Raw genomic sequence first — 16,499 nt, forward strand, 5'->3', positions numbered from 1 at the left:
GGTTCTCAACCTGGGGGGCGCGCCACCCTAGGGGAGCGTGAAAATATTGAAAAAAACACGACCATCGACATAAGAATGATTCACAAGCCAAAGAAGACTTTAAAAGTAAGAATGTTGAAGATTTTTGGCTGTGTTATCTCTCTGTATATCCGGAAGTTGCCAATGAAGCTGTGAAGCTATTGGTTCAGTTTACTTCCACCTACCTCTGCGAGTTTGGCTTTTTGGCGCTTGCTTATATAAAATTGAAATATCGAGCACGATTGGACGTGGGGAGTGATTTGAGATGCGTATTATCAGAGATGTTGCCAAACATAAAAAAATTGATTAAAAATAAACGGGGCCAACCCTCTCATTAATTGTATATTTAATAACAGTTAATATTAATTTTAAATTATATTTTTTATTTTGTAAATTCATTTAATATTAAAAAAAAGTCATTTAAGTTGTATTCATACTAATCCAATAACCAACATTAAAGTATAGTTTACATATAAATATTATGCATACATCAATCTTATAGAAGTGTAGGGGGTGGCGTGAGCTCATAAAATAGTTTGAGAGGGGGCGTGGATCTCAAAAAGTTGAGAACCCATGCTATAAATGCAGCCGCAAGTATTTATAAATTATATAAAAAAAAAGATTTTTAAAATATTAATTATAAAACAAATTATTGTATTAGTTAAATAGTCAATGCTTTCTGTAAAATCATAAATACAAAAATGTTAATAGCTTCCATAAGTATGGGGTGTTTTCCAATAAATTAATTATAGAATAATTTCCTGATGCACATCATGAAAACATGTTTATTAAGTTCTTAAGAGGTTGTTAAACTACCATATGCTCTGTCTTACTAACACATAAATAACATTGCTATATTACATTCAGAAGAATCTTTCTACTGTTATTTTTAATATTATAAAACTTAAAGGTAAGTATATTCTCAGGGCACCATAGATTTATTCTAATATATAATTAATAAATATTTAATTTTTAAGCAAGAAAAACTTTTTAAAATTAACAATACATTTTTAGTTTTATGTTTACATTAGTTAGACATAGCATAAGTCTAACACACGGGTATTATGTCCTAATATGGTTGGAATTAGAAGACAAGAAAATAAAGAAAAACAATTATTTAAGTAGGTAAGGCTAAAATATATATAAGACTGTATGTTAAATAATCTCATAATGGATGGGACGAACACAATAATAATTATAACAATATTACAAACAATGTTTTTACATGGTAAATCACAAAGAATTATTATATTTTAATTAAGTCAAACAAAACAAAACCATCATATCATAAATAAATCATAACTATTAATAATACAATTTATAAATACATAAATAGTCTGCGACATTTAAAATAATTGTTTCAATAATAATAACATAATGCAATGTACAATATACAAATTAATATTTGCAAATTTAGTATAGATTATAACTCAAAAGACAGAACTATTCAAATTATTGCCGGTTTTGTGAATATTCTAGACAAAACCATGAACAAAATATTCGTCAAACTGCTGAAAAGTTTAATATTAAACTACAGTTAAAGTTTTTATATCATAAAAAATAATGAGACTCACAATAACAGTTCAGATTTTAGATTAAGCACCAAACAATACAAAGTGAAGTAAATTTGAAACTTACATAGCCAACAGATAACGAAAATATACCGAATTAAAATAATACACATATAAAGAAGCCCTTGTTAAGTGATAACTATGGTAGTTCATTGAATTATAAAACAATAATAATAATACAAAAGAACGTACTCTACGAGTAAATTATGCCACCAATAGCCACATAATAAATATCCCTGCAATCCATAAGAAAAGTTTTGATAAGTATTCATCATCTTGTTGTAGTTGACTACCAACTGGAACTAATTAAATTTATAAATTAATTAAATTAAACTAATTTCATCCATTATTAAAAATTAATAACTCAAAAATTTAACCTATATTATGTACTTACTTCCATGTGGACGATCAGTTAAATTAAACGATGTTAAAAATCCAAAAGGAAATGCCCCTATTCCAAACGACAAATGAAAACCACCATCTCCAAAGGTAAAACCAGGGAAACCCTGAAAGAATTAAAATCAGTCCCACGTGAACATGAGAAATACAAATTTACATGTTGATGACTCACAGCATTAACATCCGGTTCAGTCCTTTGACCAGCAGGCCTAGGTGGCACTTTATTTCTGAAACAAAAATATATTAAACACTGAACACTGAATCCATAAATATGATTTTCAAAATGAAGTATCTAGTAACACAATGAAATTAAAGCAGAATATTGCAAGTAAATAGTAAATACTCATCATCTAGAGTCTAGAGTAATATTACAAAGAAGTAAAATTGTTTGTTTGTAATGGATAAACTCCAGAACTACTTAACTGATTTTAAAAATGTTTTCAACTATACAAAGCTAAAGACTGCATAAGTAACATAGGCTGTATTTTATTTTATAAAAATTATCGATTCTTATAAAAATCCGTATCTACAAGTTTTCAAAAACACTGTGTTAAAAATCAAAGTTAACTTACATTATATTTTATTTTGTTTAAGTTTTGAACACCACTACACCGGGTTTTAAGTAATGAGTTCAACATAAAGTCTGAATAATATAAGTGATGACATTTTTTACAGGCAACAAAGTGCATGGGGGATAGCTATCTTCAATGGGTCTAGATGAAAAGAGGAAATCCATTAAAGTGACGGTAAAACCGTGATTACAAATGTAGCTACATAAGTAATAACAGCGATTACGATTTTTGCGATAAGTTGATATATTAGTATTTTATTTTATAGCCTTATAAATTTAGTTTAGTTAGTGATGATATGTTCAACATTGTGTATGACCTAGATATTTTATGTAATATCAAATAAGTTATTTTCTGTATAAGTGCCATATTAACTTAAAATGCAATATATAAAAAGCAACAAAAATAAAAATTTGTTAAAACATAAGAGTTACATTTATAGAGTGGATAGAAAACAGCCGATACAGTACAGTGGAGATGTATAGTGAAAAATTGTAAAGGCCGAGTTACTATACAAGGTGAGTCAATTTCAAAAGGTCACTCATATCATACACATGTCTCCGACATTAACATAATTGAATCCAGACAAATTGTAGAAAAAATGAAAAACAAAATATGTTTGTTTAATGATAATCCTCAACAGATTATTACCAGTTCTCAAATTCCGCCAGGTGTAGCCAGAAATATTCCCGCTATTCCTCTTTTAAAACATACTCTACAAAGAGCACGTCAGAAAAACATAATGTTCTTAACATCCTTCTTCTTTAATGGAACTTGAAATTCCTGAGATCTACACTAAAACTAAAAATAAACATCCATTTTTAATATTTGACAGTGGTCAAGTTGAAATTTATATATTATTATATTCTACTGAAGAAAACACGAAACTGATGGAAAAATCTAAACATTGGTTCGCAGATGGAACTTTTATAAGTTCCCCGGTCTTATTTTTTCAAATTTAAACGATACATATGTTAATAAATATTGATACAATCGTTCCCACTGTATATGCATTACTACCGAATAAAACACAAGATACATACATTGCTGCTTTCAAAAATAAAAGAAATTAACTCAAATTTGAATCCAGGGGCTATGACAGATTTCGAGCATAGCAGTTAAATCGCTTGTAAAAACATATTTCCAAATATCAAACAATCTGGATGTTTTGTTCCATTTCACTGAATGCTTGTGGAGAAAAATTCAAAAATTACTCGGCCTAGCTGAAAAATATATGTAGGAACCAAATTTTTCTATACATATTAGAATGTTACAGGCCTTAGCTTATGTTCCAAAATCGTATGTAGTAACAGCATTTGAAGAATTATTGAATTCACAATTTTATATTGATAACGATGGTTAATTAAAACCATTTATTGACTACTTTGAAGACATTTGGTTTGGGCAACTTGTTGGCCATAGACTAATGACCCAAAGAACACCAACATTTCCCTTGGAACTTTGGAATTGTTATGATTTGGCGAAAAAAGTATTGCCGAGAACAAATAATAACATTGAAGGATGGCACAGAGAGTTCAGTACATTATTAGGTATGACAAATAAAGTATATATTTTTTTATGCCTAATTTTAATTTTGTATTGCAGGTTCACGGCATCTAACGTTTTGGAAATTTATAAACGAGGGTCATGATCAGGGAGGGAGGATGTCATATCCCCCTCCCCCTTTGGCTTATTTTTGTCATATAAAATATGCAAGAAAACAATATAATGTATATTACGTGCAGACCTCAGAATAGTAAAAAATTCTTACCCCTTTCAAAAAAACTAATTACACCACTCCAGCAAAGATTACTGACATAAAATAATCTGAACTGGGTTACACCAAAACCAAGATATAACAATAAAATGCTATATTTTTTATTAATTTATCATTTTTTCCATACAAAATTAGGTTATACATCTATATGAAAAACCACTGGATAGCATATTGTATCCACCGAAGGGTGGATTAAGTTAAGAAAGAAACTTGGTATAACTTTGAAACTATAGAGTTGGAAATTATACACTTTCATACACACCTCACAGTTTTTTACTATGCGAAAGTAACAAAGATTCTTTTTTTTTGAAAAGTACAGTAACTTGCCTAACACTGCAATTTATTTGATATGTACTTTCTTATAAAATAAACAATAATACGAGGTATGAATAAAAATAATTTTTAAGTTAAAAAAAATATATATTTAAATTTACCTAGGATCTTCTTCTTTGGAATTTCCACGTCCATAGATTGGTATAACTTTATCTTTATTTATAGCAGCTTTACATACAGGGCACACTTGACGGCTTGCTCGAGTTTCTAACCATTGATGCAAGCACGGCCAGCTATAACATAAAAAGTTTTAGCTTTAAACTAAATAAAAATATTAAAATGTATTAAATTATTGAATAGTACTTAATAATTATTTATACGCTTGAGTCTCAATAGCTCAAACATAGATTTTTACTCTCTTAGACGTTTTGCAATATTTTATCTATCTTTAACTTCAAGTTTTTGCAACTCGACTCTAATTATATATACAGTATTACAGTGGAACCTCAAAGAGTCGAAATTTAATGGAAATTCAATTTTTCAACTTGTCGAAATTTTGCTATAGCTTAATATTAATTAATCAATTACCAAAGTAAAAATGTGAAATGAATTTTATTTTTCTTAATTTTTAGGGAGCATAATAGCAGAATGTACTTTACTCTTTATTTACTTTTAATAATAGTTATATAAGTTTATAAATATTAATTAATTTTTGAACTTATGAATACCTAATTAAATATACAAAAACTGAGCATGTCTCAGATTAGGTAACTAAATTCCAATCACTATTCTTAAAACATTTCATTCCTATGTCATGAATAGAGAGTAGATTTTTATGTTAATACATTATTTTATTGAAAGCAGATTACAAATGAACTTAATTCATAATACTTTGAATCAGAGTTTATCAATATATGTTACGCTTATAAGTCATAGGTGGTACGCTAAGAAAATCTCCCTTTATAAAAAAGTGCTATTGTATTATCGTTATTCATGTCAAATATTATTTGGCTTATTTGATATTAATAATATAAAAAATTGTTCATAATAATTTTCTTTCTGTGCATTAAATGCTTATGTTATTATTATTGTTTTGAAGTGCCTAATAAAATAAAATTCCATACATGTAAAATAACGTATATATTTTTGATAAACAAAAACTAACATTTATTTGGTCAAGTGGTACATAAAAATGTTCAAACTGTATAGGAGGTACATGGATATAAAAAGGTTGAAAACCGCAGCTATAAATAAAAATAATATGTATTAACTTTTACATCTACCAGCATATTTTGAATTAAATGCATTTTCTTAAACATTTTACTGATAATTAAATATTTTGTATTTTTGTATTTAACTATTCACAAACATATAACCATTATTCTATAGAAAATATGCTCTACCTGTTGTAAGTATGAGCGTTGTATGCAAGGGTGCTACAGCCCCTACAGAAAGTTTCCCAGTCCTGAAGTACTTATTTTTACCAAAAGGTAAATAAATAATTTTTTTAAATATGCCACAACATATAATAACTCATAACAATGTATTGCAGTAGAAGAAAAGTTTGGGAACTTCTGCTTTGGTGTTGGTCAGTTTGTTTTTCAATTTAGTACTTTTTTTATTATACGATTAATATTTTAATAACTTTTTCTTAAATATTTCATGTATTTTTAATACACATTTGGACAAAAATAACAAAAACATTTTTTTTACATGTAAATCCACGCCCTAAAAACTGCTTATGATTCATAGTTTTAATTATATTATTTCAACAACAAAAACCAAAAATCAAATGTTTAAATATATAAGTAACACACAAATACATATAGGTAAACTAACAAATATACTTATTACTATAGTTTTAGTACTGCAATGTTACTAACCAAAATAAATGGCCGCAAACACTGACAACAGCGTCTTTTGCACTCTCCAAGCATATGTTACACTCAAATATGTTATTCTGATCATCTTTGCCATCATTTTCTTCATTGCTTGTGTTCTTTTGCGAAGAATCTGATTCGTTGCTAGGGGTAGCCATCGCGTCCTAACAGGTTCAAAAACAGACACATAACACAAAATAATAATATTGCAACATCAGGTCTAGGTAATATTTCATACTTAAGACACTCAAATCACACACACACAAACACGCGCGCGTGCGCGCGCGCGCACAAACACACACCAATGACAAGACTTTGGCCAATTTACCATTAACTCTATGTTAATTGTTTGTAATAGAATTACACATTATAGATTTCAATTATCTCCTATATTAAAATCTAAACCACTCCTACATACATCACATTCTACGTGATCAACAAAGAAGAATGATAATGTAATAATGGTGTTTTTTAGACTTACGAGTTACAGGGAGAAGAAAGTAAAAAGTATTTTTTTTAAAGTCTTCTTATTTCTTAAGCATTGTAATGATTCAATTGGCAAAATATGGTTGACGCCGGGTACGTAATCCGGTCTCCGGCAACAGGCTGGCGAGTTACAACTCTATAATTGTGAGCAAACAAAATTGAAAAAAAAATATTTTTTTCGAAATGATAATGCATTAGTTCTTACTGGTGTAGTGGTGTAGCCCAGTAGGTACCAATGGCCAATGCAGTATGCACCAGCCGGCAGCCACCAGCGCTTTACGGAGCACGGCTCTACGGCGATCTAAGACTTCTAACCAATAAATATTAATTAAGGTAACAGATATTAAAAAATATTTTGTAAATTTAATATTTTGTAACCTTTCACTGAGAAAAAGCGGTCTGTACCTATCACTACCGACTAGAAAACAAACGGTTTATCAGTATAATAATTTAAATCATGGTAGAGGAAAATTATATATTGGACATGGAATAAACAACTAACGTACCGTCATAATGTATCAAAGTCGGAGTTCGATATTATAATGATATGGCCATTGGCCATATGGGTCGGTCATAGATAATAAAGATATGGATAGGACATATTGGTCTTATCAGCGGTCTTCGAGGGGAACAATTGAGGCCAAATAAAGTATACCTATATTGAGTATCGACTATCAATATAAAGGAGCCTCAATTGCCTTCCCCTCCGGGAACGCGGCCTCAAATGTATTTAACATAGGCGTGGCCTATCCATATCTTTATTATCTATGGGGTCGGTACGTTTCGCCGGTTCATCGCAATCGCAGATATATAAATGTTTATATATCTGTACACAATATTGTATAATATTATTAAATACTATTTTATCTAACTGCTACCAAACACTATACATGACAATACGGGATAGCGATAAATTGCAGTAATTGCACTATGTCGAGGGGACGCGCCGTTACTCCGAGCTCGACCACTGGTCGCTTAGACGAAGAAAAACGACTTTTGAACCGGCGACGCCGCCTATATCGGGCGCTGGAAGGCATAGGATGGGATTGCTCCATGTCTCGAAGAGTCTGCGCCCGTTACACCTACGGTAGGATATATTATATCGAAGTCCAAAGGTGGCGCTAAAACGTCAGTGCTCAAACACACTTTCAACATATAAATATTACCGGAGAAAAATAAAAGTTACAACCCTACCTATAGATTAATGCTAATGGAAACAACTGAAAAATTAAGAATAGTAATTTTCTAGTATATAATATAAAACTGGCTAATGAAAATTGTAAATAGTACAAGTCGGTTTTTACAGGCTTGCTTTTTACATCAACAATAATAATATTCATACTGATTTGGTAATATTACTCAAGTATACTAGGAAGTCAGTGTCTGCTACGTATTTATATTATAACTGCTGCATCCTATCTACTTCCTCTTCATTAATTGTATTAATTCATTTTTTTAGTTACTTTACTACTATTAAGTTGGTACGAACTGCCAGCAAAATAATAATTTTCATATACTTCTTCAGAGTTAAGATAATTAAAAAATGTTATATAGATATAACAATATAATATATAATAGTATTAATGTAGTAATTAATGCATAGCACCTAATAATAAAATAATAAAGTTATTTGAAAGAATTAAATAATAATAATATGTTATGTATCTTACTAATATAATATCAATCAAGTAATCTAATATAAATATTTAAATACATATTACATAAAGAACACTAATGTTCTACATAGGTTTATTTGCAAGAAAAACTGTTTAGTACGGTTGAAAAGTATTCTAATCAGTGTTGAAACCAATGACAAAAGGTTATTTAGTAGCTTTCTAACCTATCTGACAAAGATACTGGCCTCAAATTATAGTTTATTAAGACATTAAAAATAATAAAAATCAGGTTCTCACCCAAGTTATTTAAAAATATGAATAAAAATGTAATATTTGTTTTTATGAACTATTTGTAATGTGTGTTCACTATGTCAAAGAATTCAGTTTGTTATCACGGGGTAATACAAATTTGGGCATACTAAAAGTCAAGATAATTAATATAATATTAAACATGTAAATAATTATTTTTCTTTAAGTTTAATGCTTTTAAAACTCTTTATTTCTAGTATATAATAAAAAAAATATAAGCAAAAAATTAAATCTTTTTTAAAAACTATTAGAAAGGTAAGGAATTCGTATAATTCCATACAATATATAATTTAAACCATGCCAAGTACTTGATATTTGAGCATTGAATAAACGGCAAATATCATATGAAGACACTCAACATACAATCTAAATCAGAGGTTCCCAAACTGTGGGTCGCGACCCAAAAGTGGGTCGCGATTATACTTTTGGTGGGTCGCACTATTTTTTTAAATAATACAAAAATATAATCATCTATTACTTTTCGTTGATGTTCAAAGTTCAAATTCAGTTTTATCGTCAATCCTTATCTGTGAGTATGACAATTACGAGTTTACCAGCGGCCGTGTAAAATACTATATATTATACTTATTATACATTTTTTTCGTAATTACATAAAATGTAATAAAATAGTTTAATTTTCTGTTGTATGGTAAAAAAAAAAAAGGTCATTCATTGATATTGTGGGTCGCTATATTTAAAAAAAAATTCAAAATGGGTCGCACAATAAGAAGTTTGGGAACCTCTGATCTAAATGGTTGTTTTACATTAGTAAATATTAGCTTAATAAAGTTAGAAAAATAATTTAAATGAAGATGATATTCATCTGGACCCACATTCTTCATAAATTGTTCAAATACCTTGCACTCATCTATCACAATATCTGCCATACTCGGGTTTAGAATACTTCTATAAATATATTAATAAATAGTAATCATATTATTTATTATAACAAGGTTATAAATTTAGACTTAAATAAAATATTGAATTAAATAGCATACCTTTTAGAAAGGACATCCGGTATGGAACAATATGGTGGCCAACTTCTAGGCAACCCTGGCAGTAGCACTCAAACTTGAAATTGTCTAGGCAAATATCTTGGCTTTTTTTTTTGTCCATTTTATCAAACATTTTTCTGTAGCTAAAGAATAACTAAAATAATAATAATAAAAAAATTATGAAACAACCACATTAAATGTTTATTATATAAATATTAAATGTTAACTTTTTGTTTTTTTTTTCAATTTAAATAAAAATATATTTACAATAACAGATTAAAGTGAAAAATTGTGTAATAAATAGTCACTGAAATGTTTCACTATATTTCAGTTTTGTTATAAACATGTAGTTGGTTATACCCTTCATGAAATTACATTTCCGGAATTGACAAATAACGGTAATCCAATATTAAGAGAAATCAAACTACCTCTCGGCTAACTTTTAGTTAAATTGGGAAAACACACTCAACAAAATAAGTAGATACCAATTATACAATTAATTGTATACATTTAAAGATATGAGTGATGAATGTATGGATAATATAATGGTTTTTTAAATACTTTTATACTTTTAGATGATGATCGAATTTGTATGAATAATAGTAATGATAAAGATTTTTAAAACTTGGATCAATTTTTAGTGATTATGGCCTTTGATAACTATTTTTTTTTATTAAAAAAGCACATAGATTATGTCAGATTTATTTGATTTTTTTTTATAAATAGTGAAAATCTGATAACTAAAATATATTTTTTACATGACTATACTAGATAATTTTGGTATGCAAAAACATATAACTAACTGATTTAATAATAAAATAATTAAATAACTCAATTAAGTACTGTGCTGGTTGTTGGATCTGATAAAGTAAGTACTTAATAAATAAAAATGTATTCAATACCCACTTTAAAAACATACTAACTATAATATTTTGTCGAAAAAAGATTATTGTAAGCGCAATGTAATCAATAACATGAGTAAAATGTTATTAGTAAGTGCCATAAATGAAATATGGCACTATTTTCAACTATTAATATTGTAATCAACATAAGAAGTACAATATAAAAGGTATTAATTTTATTCTTTAATTGTTGATTGTAAATAACTTTTTTATACCTGCACATAACATTTATATGAAAATTTGATTTTTAAATGTTTTTTTAAACAGAAAAATATCAAAATAAGCCGATTCATTAGAAACTAAAATATGTCCATTATTTACCACGGTCATACATTTCCACCAAAAAGTTGCATAGTATGATACAAAAAATTAACAATAAATCTTGTAAACAAAAATTAATATTAATCAAAAATACAAATTATCTTTATATATTCACCTGACTTCCTCAGGGAATTGGCTGTATTGCTTTCATAACTCTTATTCTGTCAGATAATTGTCCACTCCGACTTATATTTGGATTACAAGAATGATTGAATTAGGAAATACTTGGATATAAAGCCAATGCTAATGGCAGCATAATATGGAATGGAGTTGTAATGATTCCACCACAGAGACAGGTATCAGTAGGGCCATTGATGTGTAACTTCCTACAATTTAAATCTAAAATACTTAAGATGTGCACCAATGAATCACCCACAGTACCTGACAATCTTGAATTTTGAAACCACTTAACATCAAATACTCTAACATTTCTGCAGCAATACAGTTTAAAAAAATAAGACATCCATTGATAATTTATTTTCACTTCTATCCAAAGAATACGCGGTTAAAAAGTTGTCAAACTTATATAGACCGTTCTCATCAAAAACCGTAGGATCTGTTTGAGAATTAGAAAATTTATCTACCAACGAACAATATTTTTTCAAACCCATTTCAAAGCAAGTTCATTCAATTTAGTAATTCCTGGCATTGATCTGATGAAAAAAATTATTGGACATTCCAAATGGTGTCCTGTGTCCATCTTCAAGTAATTTATGCATACATTCTTCACTGCAGTAGTAAACCTATACAAAGTATATAAATTAAGTAACATGTTTTGTACCTTTAAAAAGAGTTTAAGATAACAATACATAATAGAAATGCACTACGATTTGTTATTGTGCATGTGTGTAAGGTAATAAGGTACTTATATAATTGGCAATAGTTTAATAGTATCACCAAATGCTGTATATTGTAGGTTCAAGTGTGGATCACGATAATGGATGTGGTAAATTTGAATTCAATGATACATCATTGCATACAAACAAAAATTTTGAGCGTAGGGTCTGTCATCCTATATCAAATATAGTACATGATATTTTACTATTACTATTACGGTAGATTGATTTTATTTTAGCCGAAAATATTGCATTAATTATTATAAAAGGTACCATATAATATTTCTATCATAATCTATTATAATATTATTGTTATTAGATTGTGAGTCAGTACAATATTACTGTAGAACAGTGTGAATAGGTTCAAAGAGTAAATAGGTAAAAACTTAAAATTAGTCTAATTATTTTTAAAACATCATTGAGTATAGTAAAATTTATAATATACCTATGTAAAATTAACAAGTAGGTACAAGGTACATATCCCTAATGTTTTTGAATTATATGTAAACCAATATAACTATCATCATTATATTGTTTTGTTTAAATATCTAATAATGTCCAAATTCGAATTTAAAATATTTATTAGGTTAAAAAACTGCAGTAATTTACTTTTTAGATTTTTTGCTTACAAATTACAATAAAATCTATTCACGAGGAACCGTGTTTTTTATTATTCCAGGCGTTTTCGAAAACTACTGTGAATTTTCTATTTTCGAAACCGTCAAAGTACCTACTTGATTCACTTTCCTACCAGAAAAGAAGCTAAGTAGGAAATCAAATCATTTTCATTGCACTAAATGTTGATAACAGACAAAAAAAAATCATTATAAAATCGCCGCAGTCATTGCTCCGCTCAAAATTTAAAAAATATTATACCCTTAGTCAGAATTATTGATATTGCTTTCATTAAAAATGTTGGTAACTAGGTATACTTGGTTAAGTTTTATACATATTATGATAATTTATTTAACCATCAAATAGAAATGTAAATAATATATTCGACTTATTACTACTAGTGTTTTAGAGATAGAAAACTTACCAATGAACATTTTGGACAGAGCATAGGAGTTATGTCCGATTTCAGGCAATTATGACATAAATGATTATGTGCTTGTAATGGCCCACAAATGTAAGGTACGTCTATAGCCACAACATCTCCTAAAAATGAATTAGTAACATAATTCCATCACAATTAAATATTGCTCAATAAAAAGAGTAATGATTTTTAATACAAAAAATTAACCACTGATAGATATGCTAAAATGGTGCTATATGTCCCTGCAGCATCTGGACACGGATATCTTTCTTTTATGGTGTCAACTACCAGTCCAGGACATGGTCGGCATTTTACTCCCACTGTCTAACGCTGAGGGGAAAATGTATCTGTCTTACCTCGATAAGGAATAATGAATCAGGACGATAGGTATTTTGTTGTTTATTTTTTCCGTACTTAGGAAATATTTGTCAAATACCAAAAATAGGTAGGAAAATATAATAAATTGTTATAAATTATTAACTAACCAGGGCTTATGTCGTGAATAGCATAAACACCTCTTCCCATATTTTCGGACCATTTGTTTCCAACAATGCCGATAGCGCCAGTATGTTTTTGTTTCTTCCGCCCACCAGCGGTGATCAGGTTTTCATTGTCAGAATCGTCTGTTTTCCGATCATCTTCCTGCAGACCATCGCAGTCCTTGCACTCGTCCTTGGTGATGGCGACCATCGCCCTTGATTGGCGTTCGTCGTCCTCGGTCAAGTGCATCTTGTCCAGCTGTCGCAGGCACTCGGCGTAGCTCTGCCCCGCCTGCTCGCGATTGCCTAGCTTAGGGTACACGTTTCCGGCAATATTGAACAGCTTGGGCCCCATTTCGGGCGAGTACTTGGACTCCATGGCTTGGTGAAAGTCCTTCTCACATCGTTCATATAACGCGACACTCCGGTTCATCTGGGAAAGCGAATAGTGCTCGGTTCCCGGCTCTTTACGGGCCAAAGCCTCTGTAAATATTTTTTCTGCTGCTTTAGGGTTGCCGTTAAGTATGAGGTTCAACGCTTTTACATTCTCTTGATCCTCATCGATCTCGCCCGAGCTGTTGGGGCTATCGGGGCGATTTAATGTCTTGGGTAGAATGCCATATTCAAGGAGCAGTGAGCGTGTGAATAAGAACTGGTTGTCAGCCGACTCCAGCGAGGACAGCACATCAGCTGGCCCTCTGCAGCCGATCGGTGTAGTGAGAATAGATCACGAATTGTTCGTTTTCGTAAGGCATGTCGAACACGTTATTGCCCCCTGAGATTTCGTTGGACCGTATTGGTTGTTGCTAACCGTGTGGGCGAATAAAAAAAGGCCGTCGAAAAGGAAAACACAAACCGTCAACAACAGACCACACTGTTGTGCCGCTGGTCACAGGACAAATGGTTATGGGCAAGTTAATGGAGCGAACACCGTACAAAGAGAGTCCAATAGAGTAATAGTTATAACAATTATAATACGATAATATTATACCATATAGACACTAGGCAGGTCGGCGTAAAGGTCTCAGGAATACTGCGTCACCAACGTAAATCGCACGCGACAGTATGATCGAGCCATAAAATATTTTATTTTATTACACATTTTATTATAATAATAACACAGACTTATGTAATTAAACAATCTGTGATAGAAATAATCAAATAGGAGAATATTGTAGCGTTTGTTCGTGTTTATCTTTATCTATATTATTTCCGTATATTATAAATTATAATAATATAATAAATGAATAGGTGCGAGTGTGTGACCACGTTATCTTAACGACGCCTACAGAGGAATTAAATACACAACGATTATTTTTCCGTTTTCGTATTTTTTTTATTTCATTATATGTAAGTGAACGCATTGTCAAAATTGATTTTTATAATTATTTATAATTTGTATCACATATATAATATTAATTTTGTTAGATCTAAAATATTGTACTATTGTAGTGGATTATAAATAATCTATAATACATAATTGGTGTTATATTGTGACTAAGGCACTACATTTAAATAAATACCTTTAAAATAAAATATACTAAGAACCATAAATTACTACACAGGACTAGACACAATAAACAAAATCATAATTCATAGTGGATCATTCTTAGAACCATGATATAATTAACTTCATTGTAATGCCTTTTAATTAATTTAATACAATTAATTTTTAATCAAGCACTTTTTATAACTAATAAAACACTGAAATGTCTTTAAATTATTAACTGTTCAACTGTTGTGATATTTAGGTTATGAGCATTAATCTATTGCTATTAACAACTTGATTTATTATTTGTTGTAACTTTTATTATTTATAAAAAAAAAATAATATTGATTATAAAATCTTATTTTAATATGTTCTATAATATTATTCTATAGAAATATTTGCACAATACACTATAAAAATCTCAGATTTAAATAGTTACATAATAATAATGCTAGGGGACTAATGAGTTGTAGGCACCTATTTAAATTGTGATAAATTTTGTCAAAATTTGAACTTCAAATCCTTATAAAAAATTGGACTACGTATTTTCAATATTTTTAAATAGCTATAACATCAACTTATGAGGAACCTTGTATTAAATATTCAAGCGTTTTGACCGATCAAAAATTGTTTTATAAATACTTTTTTATTTGTTTTTATTTTATTAAAATTATTCACAGTCTAGACAAGATAATTAATATAATAAGCAACTTTAATAGTTAATAATGGTTAATGACAGGAGATTATCATTTATGACTCTATGAGCAGGCACTCGCAGTTACACCCACCCGATATCGATATTTATAAAAAGAAAATCTTAGTTCAAAAATAGTTAATATATTTTGAAAATTACATCATGCATAGAAAATCTTAATATAAATATTTGGCGAAAAATCCAAGTATCTACGATTATTTGTTTTTATTACAATAATATTCTCATCATTACACTAACATAGCTTCATAATGTAAAATCATCATAATACTATTAATTATGTTACTATTATAACCATAACAAATATCTGTACCTATGTACTTTATTATGATGGTCAAAAGTTTATGTAACATCAACACTCATACTTACTCAATAAACAAATTACATTATAATATTAATATCTAATACATATGTTACTATTAAAACCTAATAAATGTCTCTACCCATACACTTTACTACCATATGAAAATATGTACAAAATACTAAATAACTAGCATAACTAGTATTATAACTTAATGTACAATATAATTAATACAACAACACGTGCGTGTACAATAACACATTTTACACTTATGTACTTTTTCAAATAAGCAATAACAATTTGAGACCGAACAACAAGTACGAAAGGTCAATCATATTTATACGACATAATACACAACCCTATAGGTAGTATAGCCATATATATATATATATATAGGTAACCAATACAGGTATTATTATAAAATATGCAGATTGAATTGTAATTCGTAATAAATAATAATAGGGCCTAATGGAAATAGGAAGTAGGTAGTCCAAATAAAATGTTAAATTCTATATTATTTTTAGACGGAG

General features: G+C 29.1%; 1 protein-coding gene and 1 pseudogene across 1 annotated transcript; both read right to left on the reverse strand.

The window, feature by feature from the left end:
* Window positions 1–1,781: 1,781 nt before the first annotated feature.
* LOC111030826 (E3 ubiquitin-protein ligase RNF185-like) lies at window positions 1,782–7,405 on the reverse strand. The gene is made up of 7 exons (XM_022310521.1): window positions 7,179–7,405; window positions 6,969–7,109; window positions 6,491–6,651; window positions 4,769–4,900; window positions 2,161–2,215; window positions 1,984–2,095; window positions 1,782–1,891 (listed from the first exon to the last, which is right to left on the reverse strand). Exons 3-7 carry the CDS (start codon window positions 6,643–6,645, stop codon window positions 1,794–1,796), a joined length of 552 nt encoding a protein of 183 aa, XP_022166213.1. The 5' UTR covers window positions 6,646–6,651; window positions 6,969–7,109; window positions 7,179–7,405; the 3' UTR covers window positions 1,782–1,793.
* On the reverse strand, window positions 7,168–14,467 carry LOC111030821 (annotated as a pseudogene).
* Between the last annotated feature and the right edge of the window lie 2,032 nt (window positions 14,468–16,499).

The sequence above is a fragment of the Myzus persicae genome, unplaced genomic scaffold (genome assembly GCF_001856785.1).
Source record: "Myzus persicae strain clone G006 unplaced genomic scaffold, MPER_G0061.0, whole genome shotgun sequence".
Taxonomy (NCBI): domain Eukaryota; kingdom Metazoa; phylum Arthropoda; class Insecta; order Hemiptera; family Aphididae; genus Myzus; species Myzus persicae.